Source organism: Aythya ferina, assembly GCF_964211825.1.
Source record: "Aythya ferina genome assembly, chromosome: Z".
Classification (NCBI taxonomy): domain Eukaryota; kingdom Metazoa; phylum Chordata; class Aves; order Anseriformes; family Anatidae; genus Aythya; species Aythya ferina.
The window spans coordinates 85485977-85505926 of record NC_140299.1 but is presented as its reverse complement, the minus strand read 5'-3'; the positions used below and the strand labels follow the sequence as shown (position 1 = coordinate 85505926).

Below are 19950 nucleotides of genomic sequence, written 5' to 3'. Positions count from 1 at the left end.
TATCGCATGTGGAATTTGACTCTGACTATTGTTATTGTGATTTTGGCAATATTGCTGGTAATAGTAGTTTTGTGACATCGCTACTGAAAGATAATGCGTGCCCGTATTTTTGTGAGTGATACGTTTTGTGATACGCTTTTGCAAGTAACATGTGTATTCTGAAACTGTAAACTGGAAAATGGGGGGGCAAACAAGCAGTGAAATTTTAAAGAAAAGTGTGTTAGGATGTGTTTTAAGTCATTGGAAGGATATTGGAGGATCTGCCGGTGGAAGTGTGAACAGGAAAACATTGATAAAATATCGTAATCAGTGGTGGCCGCTTTATAAGCTGGAATGTGGAGAAAAGTGGCCCCTAAATGGAACTTTAAACTATAATATTTTGCTACAGTTAATGTTGTTTTTTGAGAAGCAGAACAGGATGAAATGCTGTATACTGATGTTTCAGCATCTTGGTGGGAAAAGGTACGGAATTAAGTTGGCCCCTGACTGAGCCTTTGATGATGGCATTAGAGAAGTACAGGCTGGAGAAAGATAAAGGAAGTGTTAAAAGGGTTGTTGAAAGTGTTAAAGGTGTTTGAAGTTGAATGAGCAGGGAAAGAGGATGTAGGAATGATAATAGTTCTGCCTCTGCCCGAGGCAGAGATCTTAAAATCATGGGTGTTAGCCCTTTGGGGCAAAGGGACCATGACGGGTCCCAGAGAGTTGTCACAGAAACAGAAAACCAGTTAACTCTTAAAACAACCTGAGTTCATGTGCGAGCTCAGATTGCCGATGGGACCGCTCAGGGAACTGTGGACAATTGCATTCCCCTGACCGACCCCCACTAAGACCCTAATCATCCCGAAAATTATGAACGGTTAAGTAAATACTAAAATCTGGATGAATTGGGAATTGAGAATATGCTTCCAACAAGGTCTAAAAGAAACCCCTATGGAATTTTTAGACCAACTCTGAAATGTAATGAAAATAAATAAATAAATAAATAAAACAAAACGGTTTGGACCTGGCTTTGGAGGACAAATTGACTAGCCTTTTCCTAGGGTAATTGACCCCTGATTTCAACAGGAATAATGGGGACCTGGGGAATCTACCCTAGCGGATCCTCCACTGGTTATAATGAAGTTAGGGGAGGAATGGAAGTGAAATTTCTTATTGATATGGGGCAACGTATTCAGTTCTAAATCAAGCATTAATGCCTTCACAGAATTATTATGTTAGGGTAAAAGGTGTGTTGTGGTTTAACCCGGCCGGCGGGGAGAGAGATGGGGGGTGAGGCCCGTGAGTTGAGATAAAGACAGTTTAATAAGACAAAATAATAATAATAATAATAATACAATGATGATAATGGTACCACTGCTAGTGGTGTGTGCAAACAGGTGATGCACAATGCAATTGCTCGCCACCCGCTGACCGATGCCCAGCCTAGCCCCGAGCAGTCCGGCCCCCTCCCCCTGGCTAGCCACCCCTATGTATTGTTTAGCCTGACGTCAGATGCTATGGAATACCCCTCTGGCTGGTTTGGGTCACCTGTCCTGGGTCTGTCCCCTCCCAGCTCTTACTGCACCCCCAGCCTGCCTGTTGGCAGGACAGGGCAAAAGGCTGAGATGTCCTTGGCTTGGTATAAGCACTGCTCTTTAACAATTAAAACATTGGGGTGTTATCAGCACTCTTCTCATCCTAAGCCAAAACATAGCATTCTACCAGCTACTAGGAAGAAAATTAACTCTGTTCTAACTGAAACCAGGACAAGGTGTAACCGAAAAGGCTTATTTTTGTGAACCTTTGAAGTACAAGTTACGGAAACAATGGAGCATACACAGATTTTTATATATGCCTAACTCCTCATGGGCACTCTTAGGTAGAGATTTATTAGAGCAAGTAGGAGCAGAAATTGTTTTTGAAAAAGGGAAAATGGAATTAAGTATAGGAGAAGAACAACTAACAAATGTGTTAAGTTTGGCACTAATACAAACTGACCCTAAAAGTGAAATACCTTTAGAGATCACAGATCAAGTATGTCCAGGAGTTTGGGCTACTGAAACCCCTGAAAGAGGTAAAAATGTGACCTTAATAATTATTAAATTAAAGCCAGGAGAGAAACCCATTAAGGTTAAGTAATATCCTTAGAGGATAGAAGATAGGAAAGGAATTAAAGAGATAATTGATCAATTTTTACAGTATGGATTATTGATTGAATGCGAATCAGAATACAATGCACGCATATTGCCAATTAAAAAGGCAGATGAAAAAGCTATAGGCTAGTTCAGGATTTGAGGGCCATAAATAAAATCACTGAGGATATACATCCAGTAGTGGCAAACCCTTATACTTTGCTGACTAAATTAAAGAATAGTCAAGTCTGGTTTACCGTACTGGATTTAAAAGATGCCTTCTTCTGCCTAGGCTTAGCCACAGAAAGCCAAAACCTATTTGCCTTTGAATGGGAAAATCCCGATTCAGGCAGAAAGACGCAGCTTACGTGGACATTACTACCTCAAGGATTCAAGAATAGCCCCACTATTTTTGGAAACCAATTAGCAAGGGAACTCGAAACATGGATGCCTCCGGACACTGAAGGTGCTTTGTTACAATATGTAGATGATCTCTTAATAGCTACTGAGACTAAAGGGAGTTGTATTCAATGGACTATAAGTCGTCTTAATTTTCTGGGTTTAAATGGATATCAAGTCTCTTGACAGAAAGTCCAGCTGGCTCAACAAAGTGTGACCTATCTGGGATTTGAAATTTCGGAAGGACAACGAGAACTAGGAACTGAACATAAGGAAGTCGTTTGCCAGACTCCAGAACCTCAAATGGTAAAGGAGCTACAAACCTTTTTAGGAATGACAGGTTGGTGTCGCCTTTGGATTTATAATTATGGACTATTGGTAAAGCCTCTATGTGAATTGATAAAGATTAACCAGTCAAAGTTAGTCTGGACTGGAGAAGCACAAAAAGTCTTTAAACAACTTAAACAAGAATTGATGATTTTGAAATATCGAGCAATATTGGTAGAACAGGACAACGTGGAAATTGTGATAACTAATATTGTGAATCTAGCCTCTTTTCTTAGTGATGCTCCGGCACAGCCTGTGATTCACGATTGTTTAGAAACTATAGAGACTGTGTATTCCAGCTGACCAGACCTTAAGGAGGAGCCCATGGAAGATGCGGAAGAAACTTGGTTCACGGATGGGAGCAGTTTTGTTATGCAAAGACAACGTAAAGCTGGATATGCTATAACAACTACTCAGCAGGTAATCGAGTCTAAGCCTTTACCCCCCGGAACATCAGCTCAAAAGGCGGAGATAGTTGCTCTCACGAGAGCATTGGAACTGGCAGCGGGAAAAAGGGTAAATATTTGGACAGATTCTAAATATACATTCGGCGTGGTACATGCTCATGGAGCAATTTGGAAAGAACATGGATTGCTGACCGCTCAGTGAAAACACAAAGTATGCTGAAGAAATTTTAAAATTGTTAGAGGCTGTAAAACAACCAGAAAATGTAGCTATCATGCATTGTCAGGGACACCAAAAGGGGAACACCGATTTTGAAATTGGAAATCGATTGGCAGAGGCTAAGCAGGCAGCTGAAATAACTGAGGTGAAGGCATTGTCTTTGATACCAGACGGTAAAATCCAAACTATATCCAAATTATACAAAAGAAGACTTAAAATTAATTGAAGATTTGAAAGGTAAAATGAAGCCAGATGGATGAGTATATTTAAAAGATAACCACATAGTAATAGCCTCTAGTTTGACATGGCCCAGAGTTCTTACAGAACACAATAAAACGCACTGGGGAGCTGGCACACTGCATAAGAGCCTGAGTCAGACATTAGTGGGACGATATGATAAAACAAGTAACTCAACAATGTAGCATTTGCTTACACAATAACCCCAATACCAAGAATAGAATAAAATTTGGAATAATCGGTAAAGGAAATTATTCGGGGCAACAGTGGCAAATTGATTTTTCAGAACTCCCTAGAAAAGGGGGGTATCATTATTACTGGTTCTGACTGACACGTTTTCAGGAAGGCCTGAAGCCTTTCCCTGTCGAACAAACAAAGCAAGAGAAGTGGTTAAAGTCTTGTTAAATGAAATAATACCATGCTTTGGGATTCTAGTAGCAATGTCTTCTGATAGAGGTTCACATTTTTGTGCACAAGTGGTACAACAGATAAGTAAGATTCTAAAGATAGATTGGCAACTGCATACCCCTTATAGACCACAGGCAAATGGACAGGTAGAAAAAATGAACCATTTAATTAAACAATAAATAGCTAAAATTGGATAAGAAGCTAATTTGTCATGGCCTCAATCCCTCCCTTTAGCATTACTTGGAATTAGAGTTAAACCTAGAATAAAAGGGAATTTGAGTCCCTTCAAAATCTTATATGGAAGGCCATAGCAATTTCTATTTAGTGGAGAGGACCTAACGCAGTTAGGATCAGAATATTTATATGCTTATATAACTGAACTTCAGAAACAATTAAATAAAGTACATAAATTTGTTTTAGGGACCAGGGCTAGAGGGTTGGATCAACCAATCCACCCCTTTAAGCTCGGGAATTATATATATATATAAAGACTTTTTCAGGACAACCCCTACAGGAAAAATGGAAGGAAAGTGGATGGGACCATACCAAGTATTACTGACAACACACACCGCCATTAAGATTAAGAAGCAAGCAGCTTGGATCCACAATTCAAGGGTGAAGAAGGTCCTGGCGAGAATATAGACCACCACTCCAATTGGACCAACAAAATTACGGTTTTCCAGATCCTAATGATTGCAGGGGTGCGGTTCTCGGATTCGGGGTGGGCAACTTGGGATGAGAACTTACACCTGACCTTAATACAAACAATTTCTCAAGTAACTAATAAGACGAACTGTTGGGTATGCACCCATCTGCCACAGCATGGGAATAAGGGTGTATCGTTAATCGGGATTCCGTTGCCTGCAAACTTATCTTGGACTAATTTGTGGGAAAACACATCTTGGGGTTGAAAATATTAAGAAGTTTTGGAACTAGAAGTGAGTAGCTTCATGCCGTTAGAATCCTATTATGTATGTGTACAAAGGTGTAACTCGCCTAAGGGTATAGGAAAACAGCATTGTATAAATACGGATACTACTTATGTGGGAAATCAGACATCTTGTAATTGAACAATTGATATTAGTACGACTAGCAGTTGGGCAAATCCAACCAGCTGGCCAGTACCAGAAGGAAAAGGGTGGTATTGGCTATGCAATGATACAGCCTGTAAGGTCTTGCCTGAGAATTGGAAGGGAACTTGCACTCTTGGAGCGGTAGTCCCCAATATGACAGTACATGATGTAGTGCCTCGAGGTTACTTGAGAAATCATATGCAGAGAATCAGACAAAAAATTAACAATCCATTGATAGAGAGACACACCGCTTTTCATAGTTTTGTTTGATGGTTTATCCCATGGTTAGGAGTGAGTGAATTGGAAAAGGCAATAGTTAATATTTCTGCAATTATAGAGAAGTTAGAAAACAAAACTCTGGATACTATAAAGGCTCAACAAGAAGAGATATCTAGTTTATCACAGGTAGTATTACAAAATCGGATGGCCCTAGACTTGTTACTGGCCGCTCAAGGGGGAGTCTGTACAGTAATAAACACAAGTTGTTGTGTGTATGTAGATCAGAGTGGAAGGATCTCTACCGACCTGGAAGAAACATGGAAGCAGACAAGGGTCCTACATGAGATCAGTAAAGATGATCTTTCGTGGAGTTTTAGTGAAATATGGAATAAGTTAACCTCCTGGTTGCCCAATTTTCAATGGTTGAAACAAGTGTTCATTGCTCTAATCGCATTAGTAGTATTAGGAATATTTGTGTGCATGTTGTTTAGATGCCTGCTTTGTTGTGTTACTGTAAATAATGAAAGTATCTGATGCAAAAGAATTTGCATGGGAAAAGAAAAGGGGGGATTGATTAAGGAGGTATTGGGGAGGCATTGGGGAGGCAAGGACAATCCCCAGACATGGACTGTATATCTCGAAACAAGACACTGGAACTCATGATAAGGAAGCGGCAGACGGACAGAGAAACAAACGTAAGGACTATAAATCTCAAAACTGGACATTGGAATTCATTATAAAGATACAACAAACGGAAGAATTAGCAACAACCAGCTCTTGCAATTAAGAAACCTGCCAATTCAGCAAATTCCTGACCAAAGGTGAAAAGTACACTGTGAGGAAGACTCGGGGTCTTCCTCCCAAAGACCCCTGCCCACGTCCCAAAGACCCCTGCCCACAATTCTTGGAAGGCTCTACGCAGGCGCAAGGTGCCAAAAGGCTAATTAGCATAAGAAGCGAGGGAAGGCGGGGATAGGTAATGCATATGTATAGGTGCTTGTAGAATATTGATAGATTGATTGTATAAATTCAAGACTGCTTTCCGCTTTAGGTATGCACGATAGGTGGAGAGATCCCCCGTGCATCCAGCGCTGCAATAAAGAATATACCACTTAAAGGAATTACGGCTTCGATCTTTGAATCACTAACCCCGAGCAGTCCAGCCCTCCTCCCAGCTCTTGCTGCACCCCCAGCCTGCTCGCTGGCAGGACAGTGAGAAGCTGAAACGTCCTTGGCTTGGTGTAAGCACGGCTCTGCAACAATTAAAACATCAGCATGTTATCAGCGCTCTTCTCATCCTAAACCAAAACGTAGCATTCTACCAGCTACTAGGAAGAAACACCTTCATCATTAATCTCTAAACAGCAATTACTAAGGTTAGATTTTCCACAGACTTCTTCTTGTGCTAGTAAATAATCCAAAGCTAAGCGATTTTGATACATAAGTAGATAAGTAGTCCTCATCTTGGTATTTTGCTTTGCAATTAAGCCAAGTGCACCTCCGGTTTTATTTACAACTATTTCCATTACAGCTTGTAACCTAGTTATTCTATTAAGCATATATATTGGGGTCCTATAGCCCCAGGATCCGTCTTCTGCCCATGTAGCTGGATCATAATAGGCAAGACGCCTTCAATCAAGGGGTTGGGCCCACTTTCAGGGTCAATTTGGGCTTGTGATACCGTTCAGCCTGCCGGGGTGATCCAGCTCCTGGAAAACGAATCACAATTTTATATGGGTTTAAAAAGAAAAGTTCTTACGTTATTTTCTCGGGACAACCTCACCTTAGTGTGGGAGAAGTCCGGTCGAGGCCCTCTCACTCGGCAGTCAATACCCATCGCCTCCCTCGGTAGACCATACACACTGCAGTGGAGGGGCCTGCCCCGGTCTTGCCTTCTCCCTTTCCTCCCTTTAGGCTTGTCCCCTTTATTTGGCGTCCTTAGTTCATGCAGAGCCTCATTGCCAGAATATGAGTTCTTCTTTAGCTTTAGTTTCAGTTCCCCAGGAGTGGACTCAACCCTCCAGGTTTCGGTAGTTACTGGTCCTTTTATTCTGGATCTGTGGATCCAACCCCTTTCCGCTGTTCTCACAGCTGTTTCAGTAGTAAGTAAAACTTACTACTTACAGTCCCTCCCATCGGGGGCTCAATGATTCTTCCCTCCAGGTTTTTATTAAGACCTTGTCTCCTGGTTGTATCTTATGAATAGCAAATCCTAAAGGTGGTGTTTGAGCCATCATTCCAATTTCTCTTAGCTCTTGTAACCTCCTTCCAATGGTAATTACGTATTTCTGGATGCTACGCTCCTCAACTACATTTTTCCTAGAGGCATCCCTTCAGAATAAGGCATACCATATAACATTTCATATGGCGATAATCCGCTCTCACTGTGTGGTTTAGTTCTTATGTTTAAAAGTGCCAATGGTAAGCATTTCATCCAGGGCATTTGTGTCTCGATCATTAATTTAGCCAAGTGTTGTTTTAGTGTTTGATTCAATCTTTCTACTTTCCCTGAGCTTTGTGGGTGCCACGGAGTATGGTATTCCCACTGAATACCTAATGATTGACATAATAATTTTATTATTTTAGAAGCAAAGTGTGTGCCCTGATCAAAATCAATGTACTGGATTATCCCATATTTAGGTATCAGGTGTTCTAATAGAGCTTTTACCACCATTTGTGCCATAGCTCGAGCTACGGGATAAGCTTCTACCCATTGTGTTAAATGATCTGCTATTTCCCATAGATATTTTATCCTCCCTACCTTGGGCAATTCAGTGAAATCAACTTGTACTTTCTCAAAAGGCCTGTAAGCTGTTTTTCTCCCTCCCGTGGCTGCTTGTCAAAACACTTTCTTATTTATCTTCTGACAAGTTAAGCAACGTTGCGTAATTTGTTTGGCTATTAAAAAAAAAAAAACAAAAACAAAAACACACAGCTTCCTGCTGAGGCAGAACTATTAACATTCCTACATCCTCCTTCCCTGCTCATTCAACTTCAAAGGGCTCTGTTAAATACTACATGCCACACCTTTAACACCGGGGACAACTCTTTTAACGCTTCCTTTATCTTTCTCCAGCCTGTACTTTTCTCACACCAACACCAAAGGCTCAGTCAAGAGCCAATTAATTCCACTCCTTTTCTCTCCAAGATGCTGAAACAACGTATCAGTATACTACACTTCATCCTATTTTCCTTCTCTCCTCAAAAACATGAATTGCCAGATAGTGTTATAGTCCACTGATCCATAAAGTGGCCATTTAGCTTATATAGTGGCCACCACTGATTGCAATACTTAGTGAAAGTCCTCTTCCTTTCTGCGCTCCCAGTTCTAACAATATCCTTTGAATGTGCCAGTGTGCACCCAAGGAGGCTTTCTTTAAAACATCTTTGTTTTGGATATTACTCATTCCTTTGATTTTCCATTCCCTTTTATTTATTTATTACTATTCCTTATTAGTTACTGTCCTTTGTTTCAATTTCCACGCAAACCTTTTTACTGTGGGTTTTTACTATCTTTTCCTAATCTTCTTCCCAAATGTCCCAGTTCTCTGGGATTAAATGCCTCTTCCCGCATACAAACTTTACTATTTCAGGTTATTAAGGAGCCCCGTTCCATGTTCCAATCATAAATCCATGGAACTTCAGGAAAAGAGCTGAAGCACTCAGCCTTTCATCTTCTAGACAAACATTACCACCTTTTCCACAAAATTTACATTTCAACAGGACCGAATTTCGAGCCAAATGCCAAGTTTTCTCATGCACTTTGTTAATAAGCCCATACAAAACAAGGAATCACTCCTGTGTATCCGTCAATAAATACCATTTAAAAAGGCATTGACACCTAAATAAATTCACTCTCCCCCTTCTTACCAAATTGCCAGGGCTCAAGCCCAAACCACCACAGAAAGGACTCTCTCCGTTCTACCGCTTTGATAATCAGTCAGCCCCCTCCACCTCTCCAGTACTTGGCAAACTGACCAAGCGCCACAGCAAATACACCAACACTTCTAAACTGTTAGTTACTTAGATAATGCTCCCGCCTTTTTTCTTGTCACACTCAAAGCATTTAAGAGCAAAAATAGGATCACAAGATACACTGCCAGGCCCACATATTGGGCACCACCAATCAAAACTTGGTGAAAACAGCACTTCTTTTTGGTCTGTCACGCACTTCGTTCGTCTCCGGCCGCTCCCCTCACGGAGAATACGGAACCGCGGATCGGAACTCCGCACTCGCTTCGCAGCTCACTAGAAGGTAAACTGTTAGTCTGCAATTGTTTCACCTTTACCGCAACTCAAGACTGAACTCTGAGCACTGACTCAATTCCGTGTATGCTATCTCCAGCTAGCTATCAGGCACACACTACTCCATGGAGAAGTCAAATTTCCTCGGTAATTGCTTACCCAAACCAGTATGAGATGCAATAGTAAACTATGGAGGAAGCAACCTCTCCTCTGCACTCAGAGTCCATCCTACTATCAGCTACAGCATGGGAGAGAAACCATATTATTCAGATGCAGAGGTATCAAGGATGATCCTCTGAAGTTACATCGGAGAACTTGAGGATGGGGGCTGGCAGGAAGAAAAGTAACAAGACAAGACATCCTAAGTCTGTAAAAAAAGAAAAAAAAAAAAAAAAAAGGTTGGGCGGTGGGGGGGGGTTGAGGGTGGGAAGCCAGTAAGAATCAGCCTGATAAAACAAATGAGATAAAGAAGAGGAGAATGGGAGAGTTTGGCTAGGCAAGGCAAGACACCCAGGAGGCAAAGGCTGGAGTCTAGGAAGGCAGACTAGAATTTGGCAAGGAAACATACTGGTTTTCTATGAAGAACAGAGCGAGCAGCAAGGAAGCAATAATGGCAGAAAGGGAGACTACTGCCTTTTCCTTTCACATGAACTTTGCCTAGAGCAGACTCCCCTTCAGTATGAAACGAGGAGTCTCTTTTTAAGTGCCCATACCCATCCCTTGCTCCTCAAATACTTGCTCATATGTTAGAGAAATGCTCAATCAGTCTTGCTAAAGATACCGGCAGTAAGAGCCTAGACTTAGCTTTTACACGCTTGTGGAAAGATATCATTCTGCCTCAGTGCAAACATGCAGTATCAGTATGGGACAGACCACTCAGAGCCTAGAACTTCTACTTCGTGCTGATCTTGTCAGCATATATTCTTAACAGTTGCAGTTTGTTATTAACGACCTATATTAAACATTTGATGTTTAATCGTAGCCTGCAATTCAGCTGTAGTCAGCATGGACAGAAAAGTGCTCATTGGTAGGAGCCTTGTAAGTTGCAAGTTAAGCAGGGAAGCTATGTGATAAGACACGGGCAGAAATTGCACCACCTGAATGTAAGCTAACTCCTTCTCTACGTTGGGTATCAAAAACCAACGCTGAATAACTCTCAGCATTGCAGAAGCAAGTCCCAAGAAGACTGTAGTTTTCTGTAGAAAAAAAAAAAAAATGGGATGACAGCAGAATTCATTTCAGAAGAATACAAGCAGAAGTCTTTTGAGGCAAGACTTCTTGCAGCCTTCCAATAACTCACCAGTAGAAATACACTTTTGTTATCAAAGATCTCTCTGCCCTCCTCACATACCTGTGGAAGACAGTCAGTCTGGACAGGACTCAAAAAAATCGCAAGAAAGACCCCAACAGGCACTGTCACCTGCTCCAACTCTAGATCTTTTGCTATGCGTGCTCTCTGAACTATGCTGCTGACGCTGTCCTGTGAAGATGCTGCAATCTGACAGAGCCCAACAGCCAAGCTGTTCAGCTTTGATGTAGACAGACTGAGACGTTTCAACAAAGGAAGTGCCAATCTTCCTAGAAGAAAGAAAAAATTGTGCTCAAGATAGATTTATCTGGCTAGTTTCAAGAAAAAGTGACCTAATGGTCAAACCAGGAAAAAAAGCCGCTGTTTCCCACGCTGCAGCAAGAAACCTACCTAAGATGAACAATGTAAAGCATTAAGTTTAGTAGCTACAATCAAACTGCTCCAATTTGACAACGCTTTCACCTACCATCACATATACACCTAATACGATATGAATGATTTGTATATGAAGTGACATCCGCAAAGACAAAGTTTGTCCTATTTCTAGTACCGTTACACAACCGTGTACCTGAATTTCTTACCAATTTCTACCCTTGCAATATTCCTGGAAGGTTTGCGCAGTAATTGCCTCTTTCTATTTCACAGATAGAAATCCCAAAGAGCAAAGGAACGCATAGCATTTCAGATTGGGCAAGAGCTGCCGGAGTTTTCTAGTCTGAAGACGTTCAGGTAGGAAGTTTACTCAGAAATGTCCCTCCAGGCATTCTCCTCAGTACAAAATGGTTGCCGTATGTCTTTTACTGAACTTTACAATTTGTGATGCGCCAGTTCCACACATTTTCTAACCCAAGACCAGCTTCCTCACGCACCACTCTTACACAAAAGAATGGATTTAGTCTGTGCTGCCTGAACTGTACTTTCCTCAGTCAGAAGGTAAGGTGGTTCTTTCTGGAAAGCATCAGTTTTAAGTAACAACCTTCCCCACAGGGGCCAAACATTACGTTAACCAGCCCAGGAGAATATTCATGCTATTTCATGCATGATGATAACAGGGAAGATCCTTGCTAGATTTAATTTCTAAAGTGAGCCTCCTTTGGCAAAAGAAAACACTGTTCTATTTTTAGTTTTTTAAACAATGCTGTGGGTTGCTGCTTTCAAAGGCCTCTCTCTCCATCTTCTCTGATAGAGACAGCTCTTACGGAAGCTGCAGCTGCTTACACTGACAAGCTCTCAAAGTCCTGGGTTCCCTAATCTGTGACGGCCATAATATCCAATTGCAGGTGACAGACTACTCTTGTTCTGCTCCTTTCCTTTGAGGCCCAGAAAAGCTCATGACAACAGGTGTTCCATGAAAGGACCCGTAATATTACCTTTATTTTCAGCTTCTTCTAAGTCCTTTTTGTTTGCCAAGAGAATTTCTTCTCTCTGATCAGTTAATAAGTCACCGAGATGATAAAAAAATAAATAAATCTCTGCTCTCTGAAAGAGAAAAGTGTCTGAACTGCATTCTTACACGAACTCCATGGTGTTTGACATCTGGCTCACTTCAGCTCATTCCTACTGACACATCTTCTCACTGGCTTGATGCCCTGAATACTTGGAGCCAGCTGATTTTTTCCAGGACCCATTTGTGTTATAAACCTGTATTTTAAAACTTGCCACATGTTCACAGCCTTAAAGAGCGAGAACATACCGTTCTCTCACCTGCTCAGGCTGCAGAGCTGCCAGCGTCCTGCTACCGGCTCGAGACATTCCACCCTGCTGCTCTACTGTAGGGCCTGCCAAAACAAACACACAGACGCAACCACAAGACATGCAGACAAAGGTGGAAGGAAATGAACACTAACCTTTCAACTTTCAACTCCTTACTCAAAGCAGGAAAACAGGTACGGTCTTAAGAGACATATCAAAGAAGTTTACTGTATGCCACAACAGGAAAATTTGTATCAGATACCAAAATGCTGCCACGGTCCCCGAGCATAGCCCTTTTCAAGGCATCACAGAGATTCAGTAAGATCATCCATGTCGTAGGGGACAAACAAGTATACAACCTGTAACAAGAAGACTTGACAAAGAGCAAAAGAATACAAGGACAGCTACATCTCAGGGAGTGGGAGGCTACTGCAAAAAAAGGAAGGCATCCTTTGAAAAAGTTTAATTACATAACTACTGAAAAGAGAAAAGATTGCAAAACAGCCTGGGAATGTGCAAACAATACAGGAAGCCAAAACCAGCCTCAGCAACAGCTTGCACAATAGCTGCTCTCTCTCTGCTCTGTGTACGTTGAAGGGCTCCTACAGAGGAGAGGTTTTTTTCTTGGCACGGATGTCAAAGAATCCATCTCAAACTGAAATGATACAGAACAAGTTTTGAAACAGAAACTGAAGTAACAAGTCAAAAGGCTCAGGCAGCATTTCACTAAGGAGTTCTCAAGGAGCTCCTGGATAAGCTACGTTTTCACTTTTAACTCTTGAAATTGTCTGTAGAACAGATGACTTGGCATGTGACTAATATGCCTGGACTTCTATTCAAGAAGTGTCCTACAGAAATTGCCAGAGCAGGAATTCCCACGGTAAGGAAAATAACAGGAGGTATAGTGGGAAGCGTAAGAAAAGAACTAGGGGACACTTGATTAATAAGACTTAATGAAGGACTGTTAAAACAGCTTTTTAAAGCAAGGTCATACTTTATAATGTGGCGTGTATTTTTGTGTTCTTTGAACACAAAAGGGGTGTTGGACCACGTGACCTCTGGAGGTCCTTTCAACCTCAACCAGCCTGTGATTCCTTTGCAGCCACTATGCAACAAAATAGCAAGTACAATTCACAGCAGATAAACATGAAGCAACGCAGAGACAAAAGGGGAAATCAGGCTTTGGTAGTGCACATAATCCTACGAAAACATCACTTCAATGCTCATCAGCGTTGAACAGCAACTTCCCTGTTTAAGCTTTTGGAGAAGGCCTAGGAAAGGCAACAAAAACCATCCACAATCTAATCAAAACTCAAAGTTAGCCTTGCTATCTCATAAACTGAAGGTTCACTTGCATCTCGGACGCTACACAAACTTTTATTTTCGCTCACCTTGAAAAGGTCACAGTAGAATAAAAACCGTTTCAGCCAAGAGAAACAGGGATCGACAGATCTTTGGAACAGTTTCTGTAGAAAAGGACTAAGAAAACACCTTTTTCATGTGAAAAAGCAATGAGGGAAAAGACAATGTCTCATCATAGAAGTTGAACAGAGATCGATCACCCATGTTCTCTTTCCATACAGAAGGTGGGGGCATCAAAAGCTAGCAGGAAGCAACTTTCACTCCTCCTGCCCACAAGCACACACAAAGTAAAGCAAGCAGTTCTTCACATAGTGCTAGCTCCAGAGTTTACACACAATACCTGGTTAAGGCTCGTGACTCCTGTGACCCATGGATGCTAAGTGTTTACCTGGGTCCAAAGGATATGGCCAATTTTAACAAGAAATCCATTTAGCATTTTTATACTCCAAGGCGTTTGCTTGTCTTACAGTGCAAGTCACGAGTATCACTCTATACTTGTTCTATTCTGCTAAGATCACAGATCTTTGGTCTGACTTTCTGCGGCCCTTGTTACATTGTCACAGCAACACACAGGCAGGAAAACATTGCTACATACAGTAACAAAAGACTGAGTCATAAGAAGAACGTAGGAAAAAAAATGAAACCGCACACTATCTTAGTTCAGCACTACATTCTATATGCATGCTTTCAGCCTGAAATCATCAATAAGAGACAATAACCTCTAAGACTGAAAACAAGACAAATTCTACTTAGTTCTCTGAATGCAAGGCTGATGCAGCAAGTCATCAGCTGGAAGGAACCCAAGCAGAGGATTCAAGATGTTCCATTCCAACATTGAAACTTACCTTTCCAAAGCCACTTGTCAAGCAGAGCATAGTTTCCCATTTGTTGAACAGGCAGGCCTAGCCAAATTTCAACCCTAAACTTCCAGGGAATCTCTACTGCTCCCAGCGTACATATTACTTCCGTACTCACCTGCAGGTCTTACCTGTGAAAACAAAGTTCCAACTTTCTTCCCTTCTACAATATCTGTGATGACATGACCCGAGATTTTCGGGTGGACTCCATTTGCAATCACTACAGAGGTGCCTCCTCGCAGGGCCCACAAAGCTGCTGTCACCTACAGTGAAGGAGAGAGCCAGTTCCCAAAAATGCACTTGTTAGTTGAATCCCCATCCTCAACAGGAATTCTTATGTTGGAAGAAGCCCTTAAGACCATCAAGTCCAAGCATCAACCTAATGCTACCACTAAATCATATCCCTAAGTGCTATGTCCACACGTCTCTTGAATACTTCTAAGGATGGGGACTCTACCACTTCCCCGGGCAGCCTGTTCTAATGCCTAACCACCCCTTCCATGAAGAAATGCTTATTTAGTACCCAGATATCTAGTGCTGCTCAATAGAGTTGTTCCTCCCTAGGGGTAGGGCTTGGCATTTCCCTCTCCTGAACTTCAAAAGGTTCCTGCCTGCCCCTATCTGCAGCCTGTCAAGGTTCCTCTGAATGCACCGCCCCCACCCCGCACAAGGGCCATTTCCACAGAAGCCACCAACCACCCGCCGCCTCGCCCCCTCCCTATCCAGCCCACCGTGGCGCGCCACCGACCACCAACCTCGTTGCGCCACCCCTCCTCGGCGTCCCGGCCTGCCCCGACAGCTTCTGCCCATGGCGCCGGCAAGCCCTGCATGCTGCTTCTGCCCTGGCTTCCTCCAAGCCAATCACACAGTGCTTCCGCCCTGATTGAAGACAGGCCCTGACATCACTTCCGCCCCAGGTTCCCAGCCAAGCACAGCGTGTCCCCACAGACACAGCAGAGCAAACACACAAACTAACATTGACATCCTACCCGTAAACATGCCGTAACAGTGACTCACCTGAGAAAGAACTGCATGCAATAAAGGCACCTAGTACTACATTAGTTTATTCTAACAGATCCTACTAGCTGTCACCTCAAAAAGACGTGCGTACCGCTCTCTACTTGGAAACGCATCAGTCCGTCCGTAGACTCTGACCCACCTAAAGAGCCCTGCAACTGACTGAAGGAAAAACAAAGCACTTACCCCAAAGAGCAGCCCAGGCAGAAGGAGCTCTCTGATGGCATACCTGGGGCTCATATACCGTTTGGCCGCGCCCAGCACCCAAGCCCAATCACCTGGGAAAGGGAAGGGGCAAAGCACAAGAAAGTAGAAAGAGAGCACAGAAGGAGCAGCAGCTGTTGTGCTGTGGGCCTTTTTTTTTTTTTTAAGTCTGATGGCACAATTTTGTGCAGCGCTGCCTGGGCACACATTTCAGATAGAGCTAATGAGCAGCTGAGGTAAAGGAGCTGGGAAGAGAGAGGTGTTGCAGCAGGTATGCTGTGGCTGTGAGGTGCCTCAGGGTGTGCTTTTTCTCTTGTTTCTACAGGTGCTTCTTTAGGCAGCTTGGAGTCTATGGATTTCTAGATTTTAAGTGCTTGGAATTCACTTAATAGAGGGATATTTAGCAGAGGTTGCTGGATCACTGGTTTTAGGGATGGTGGGATACACTTCTGGTTTTGAGTTATATTTTAATCACTTGTGTAACTCTCCAGAGAACTAAAAACAGCTTGATTACATGCTCCAAGAGGCTTGACCACGTAGGCACAGGATTACTAAGAGACTGAGCAGGGTCGTATCAGAGTTTCCTTTTTTCATCTGTAAAGGGTCTGTGATTACCCCTGCCGGGCTGCTGTGTGTGCGTGGCTTTTTGGCATCTGTGGAGCTCAGTCGCTTTTGTGTGTGTATGTTCTTACTTTTTGTGGGTTTTTGTTTGTTTGTTTGTTTGTTTGTTGTTGTTGTTTTTGAGAGGCAAATAGTGCGTGTGCTGAGCGTGGTTGGCAGGAGGAGGTGGGGAGCTGTCTGGCAGGGAAGCTGTTCAGGACTGGTAGGTTTGGTTTCTAGGAGCATGCGGCATCCTTCCTGTGTGATGCGACTGATTCTTGGGCAGGAACGTTCCAGCTCGTGTGTCTTAAATAACGTAGCTTGTGTAGTGTGTGTTGCGTGGCCTGGGCAGAGTTTGCTTTGGCGCTGTGAGCCAAGAATCTCAGTTAAAGCTGGTGAGCAGCTGGAGTAACGGAGCTGGGAAGAGAGAGTATTGCAGCAGGTACACTCTGGCTGTGAGGTGCCTCAGGGTGTGCTTCTCTCTTGTCTCTGCAGGTGCTTCGTGCAGTCTTGGACAGGGAAGGGAAATCCCCATGTCACGGAGCAGTGAGGGAAGGTGAGAGTGTTTTCAGCCTGGTCATCCCTTATCCAAAGCGAACGGAAGACACTCAGGTGTTTCCCTCAGGGTCTGAGGTGAGGCTGTTTGGGATAGAGGAGCAGTGTGGCAGGTGGTTGTTTGCAAGCACAGTGGTCATTTTGTCCTTTTGTGTTCCCAGGTGGCATGGGTGATGCTGTCTACTCCTTCTGAGCTTGGACTTAATTTCCAGGTACAGAGGCAAGTGGACTGCTGTTTTGAAAGGATACAATTAAAGATGGAGTCGCTTGTGTTGATGAGGGATGGGTGCTAACGCTGGCAGCTGAAAGTTTATCTTCTGGCTGTGTTTTCCTTTGTTCAGGCTGAAACTCAGTGTGCAGTCCAGGACGTCATGACCTGAGCTGCCTCTGGAGTGACTCTGGTGAGTGATGAACAGAGGTAGCAGTTGTTTTTGGGGTGCGGTTGTCACTGCAGTTATTTTCCTACATCCAATAGAGTAAAATTCCAGTTTGCCTTTCAGAGGTGCTTTAAGTGGCTTAAGAGAACAGGTGGAAGCATCTGCCACGTGGGGCAGGTAAGAGGCTGAGGTTAAGGAGGGGATGAGAGTAACTGTCCAAAGGCTGCTGTGGGTTTTGCTGCTGTGGTTGCTTTCTCCTCTGTTTATCAGGTGCCACAGGCAAGGTGGGCTGTGATAGCCCTTAGAACAGGAGCAAAGCAGGTCTCTGGAATGCTGCGTTGTTCCTGAGAAAGGTGTTGTAGAGGAAAAAGGTTGTCTTGCGTGGCGGTTCCTGATGGCGGTCTTCTTCCGTAGGGGAAGAGGTGCCCGAAGCCCCATGCTGTGTAGCCTGAGCACACCTCATTGAGGATGAAGCCTGCTTTCCAGCAGTTCCCAAAACTGTGTTGAGGCTGAAATGCTGTGTCTGTGTTTGGGTTGGGTTTCAAGTTTTCATGCTGTGTTAGGGATGGGTTTCAAGTCGGTGCAGCGGAGGGCCAGGACCCAGTGTCCTTTAGTGTGTTTTGACCCGTCAGCATGGCCTTTTGGTTCTCAGATAGCCTACTCAAGTATGTGATTTTTCCTGCAAGTGATAAAGTGATATTATTACATTGAATTGTTTTTCTTTGGCATGTTGTGCTTTTTTTTTTTTTTTTTTTTTTTTTTTTTTTTTTTTTTTAATGCTCCTGGATTTTTCTTTCTATGTAAAGAAAGGTTTGAGCTAATTTCAGTTGAAAAAAATCCAGTTACTTGCTTGGTCATATTGTCCTTTCAAGATTAAAAGCTGCAGCCTAAGCAAGCGGAACGTTGCTTCTAGAAACAGCCCGATTCTCTTGTCTGCACTCTGCTTGCTGTTGAGCTAAATCAGATTAAAAACAAACAAACAAACAAAAACACGCCAGCTGCTGCTTCTCCTTCTGCTCTCTTTCTACTTTCTTGTGCTTTGCCCCTTCCCTTTCCCAGGTGATTGGGCTTGGGTGCTGGGCACGGCCAAACGGTATATGAGCCCCAGGTATGCCATCAGAGAGCTCCTTCTGCCTGGGCTGCTCTTTGGGGTAAGTGCTTTGTTTTTCCTTCAGTCAGTTGCAGGGCTCTTTAGGTGGGTCAGAGCCTACGGACTGTTATGTTTCCAAGTAGAGAGCGGTACGCACATCTTTTTAAGGTAGCAACTAGTAGGATCTGTTAGAATAAACTAATGTAGTACTAGGTGCCTTTATTGCATGCAGTTCTTTCTCAGGTGAGTCATTGTTATGGCATGTTCATGGATAGGACAATAATGTTAGTTTGTGTGTTTGCTTAGTGGTTCTGGGTCCCTCAGGATTTTTGCAGAATTACGGGGCTTACTGTGAGTCTTTGCCTGTGTGTCAAATACTATCAAAGTTACAACCTTGGTGGCAAAGTGAGGGAGCAGGGTTTAGGAGAAAGGTATTGTCGAAGCTCCCTGTGTAAGCATGTATCTGAAACCAGCAGCAGTAGGCATGTAAGGTGTAATCTTGTTCAGGGTTAGGGACAGTTTGTTATATTTCTGCAGCTTTTGCCTGTGGTTTTGCTGGCTGTTGAGTCTTTAGACCTTGCATCCTTCTAGATTTTAAGAGCTTGGAATTCACTTAGAAGAGGGATGCTTAGGAGGGGTTGCTGGCTAACTTGTTTTTGGGAAATCATGGGGTACGGTTCCTATTTTTTGGCGTTACATTTCAATCTTTAGGTATATCAAGCCATTTGTGTCACTGTCCAGAGGATTCACAAAGAGCTTCAGCACGCATTGCAAGGGGCTCGACTGCATAAGCGCAGTAGTACGAAGAGACTGAGCAGGGTCACCTTTTTCATCTGTAAAGGATAAGTCTGTAATTACCCCTGCTGGGACTGCTGTGCATTCATGGCTTTTTGGCATTTGTGGACTTGAGGGTGTGTTTTTTTTTTTCTGGCTCTGGTCTCTGTGTTTGAGTCCTCTGCAAGAAGCTGTACTGTTTGCGTGTCCATCGTGGGCATGACCTTCTCTCTTTGTTTCTTGTAGCCCAGGGCATGGGCACGGAAACTTGAACGAAGCACGAGGGTGAGTGGACAGCAGTGTGGGCCCTGAGTTGGTCAGTGGACTGTGTTAGTCTGCTTTGCCTGTTGGGCAAACTACCTTGCAACAGCAGAGTACGTCTCCTGCCACGTTTCTGAGGCGCGCCAGACGTCAGCAGTTCTAGTTCCTGAAATGCTGGAGATGCATCTGTTTGGGGTGTTAGGTGGGCA

The 19950-nt window shown here is 43.3% G+C and overlaps 2 protein-coding genes across 10 annotated transcripts in view; one reads left to right on the top strand and one right to left on the bottom strand.

Annotated features, from left to right (window-relative positions):
• The window catches only part of LOC311427670 (delta-1-pyrroline-5-carboxylate synthase-like), a 101607-nt gene that overhangs the window by 61137 nt on the left and 20520 nt on the right, over positions 1-19950 (bottom strand). The window contains exons 1-4 of one of the 9 annotated variants that reach the window (XM_084505215.1): positions 15881-16026; positions 15619-15742; positions 14982-15126; positions 6569-7107 (exon numbers count right to left, since the gene is read on the bottom strand). In XM_084505215.1, coding sequence (XP_084361341.1) covers positions 7034-7107; positions 14982-15126; positions 15619-15742; positions 15881-15897 — 360 coding nt within the window. In that variant the 5' untranslated portion in view covers positions 15898-16026 and the 3' untranslated portion in view covers positions 6569-7033. Of the gene's footprint in view, positions 1-6568; positions 7108-10536; positions 10840-10943; positions 11222-12805; positions 13300-13474; positions 15127-15618; positions 15743-15880; positions 16032-16066; positions 16080-19950 lie in introns of those variants that run through there. The other 8 variants (XM_084505216.1, XM_084505211.1, XR_014687470.1 and 5 more) reach the window with 8 other exon arrangements.
• The window catches only part of LOC311427356 (adenylate cyclase type 10-like), a gene marked incomplete at its 3' end in the record, with an annotated part of 40485 nt that continues 38150 nt past the window's right edge, over positions 17616-19950 (top strand). The window contains exon 1 of the mRNA XM_084504667.1: positions 17616-17640. The remainder of the gene's footprint in view (positions 17641-19950) is intronic.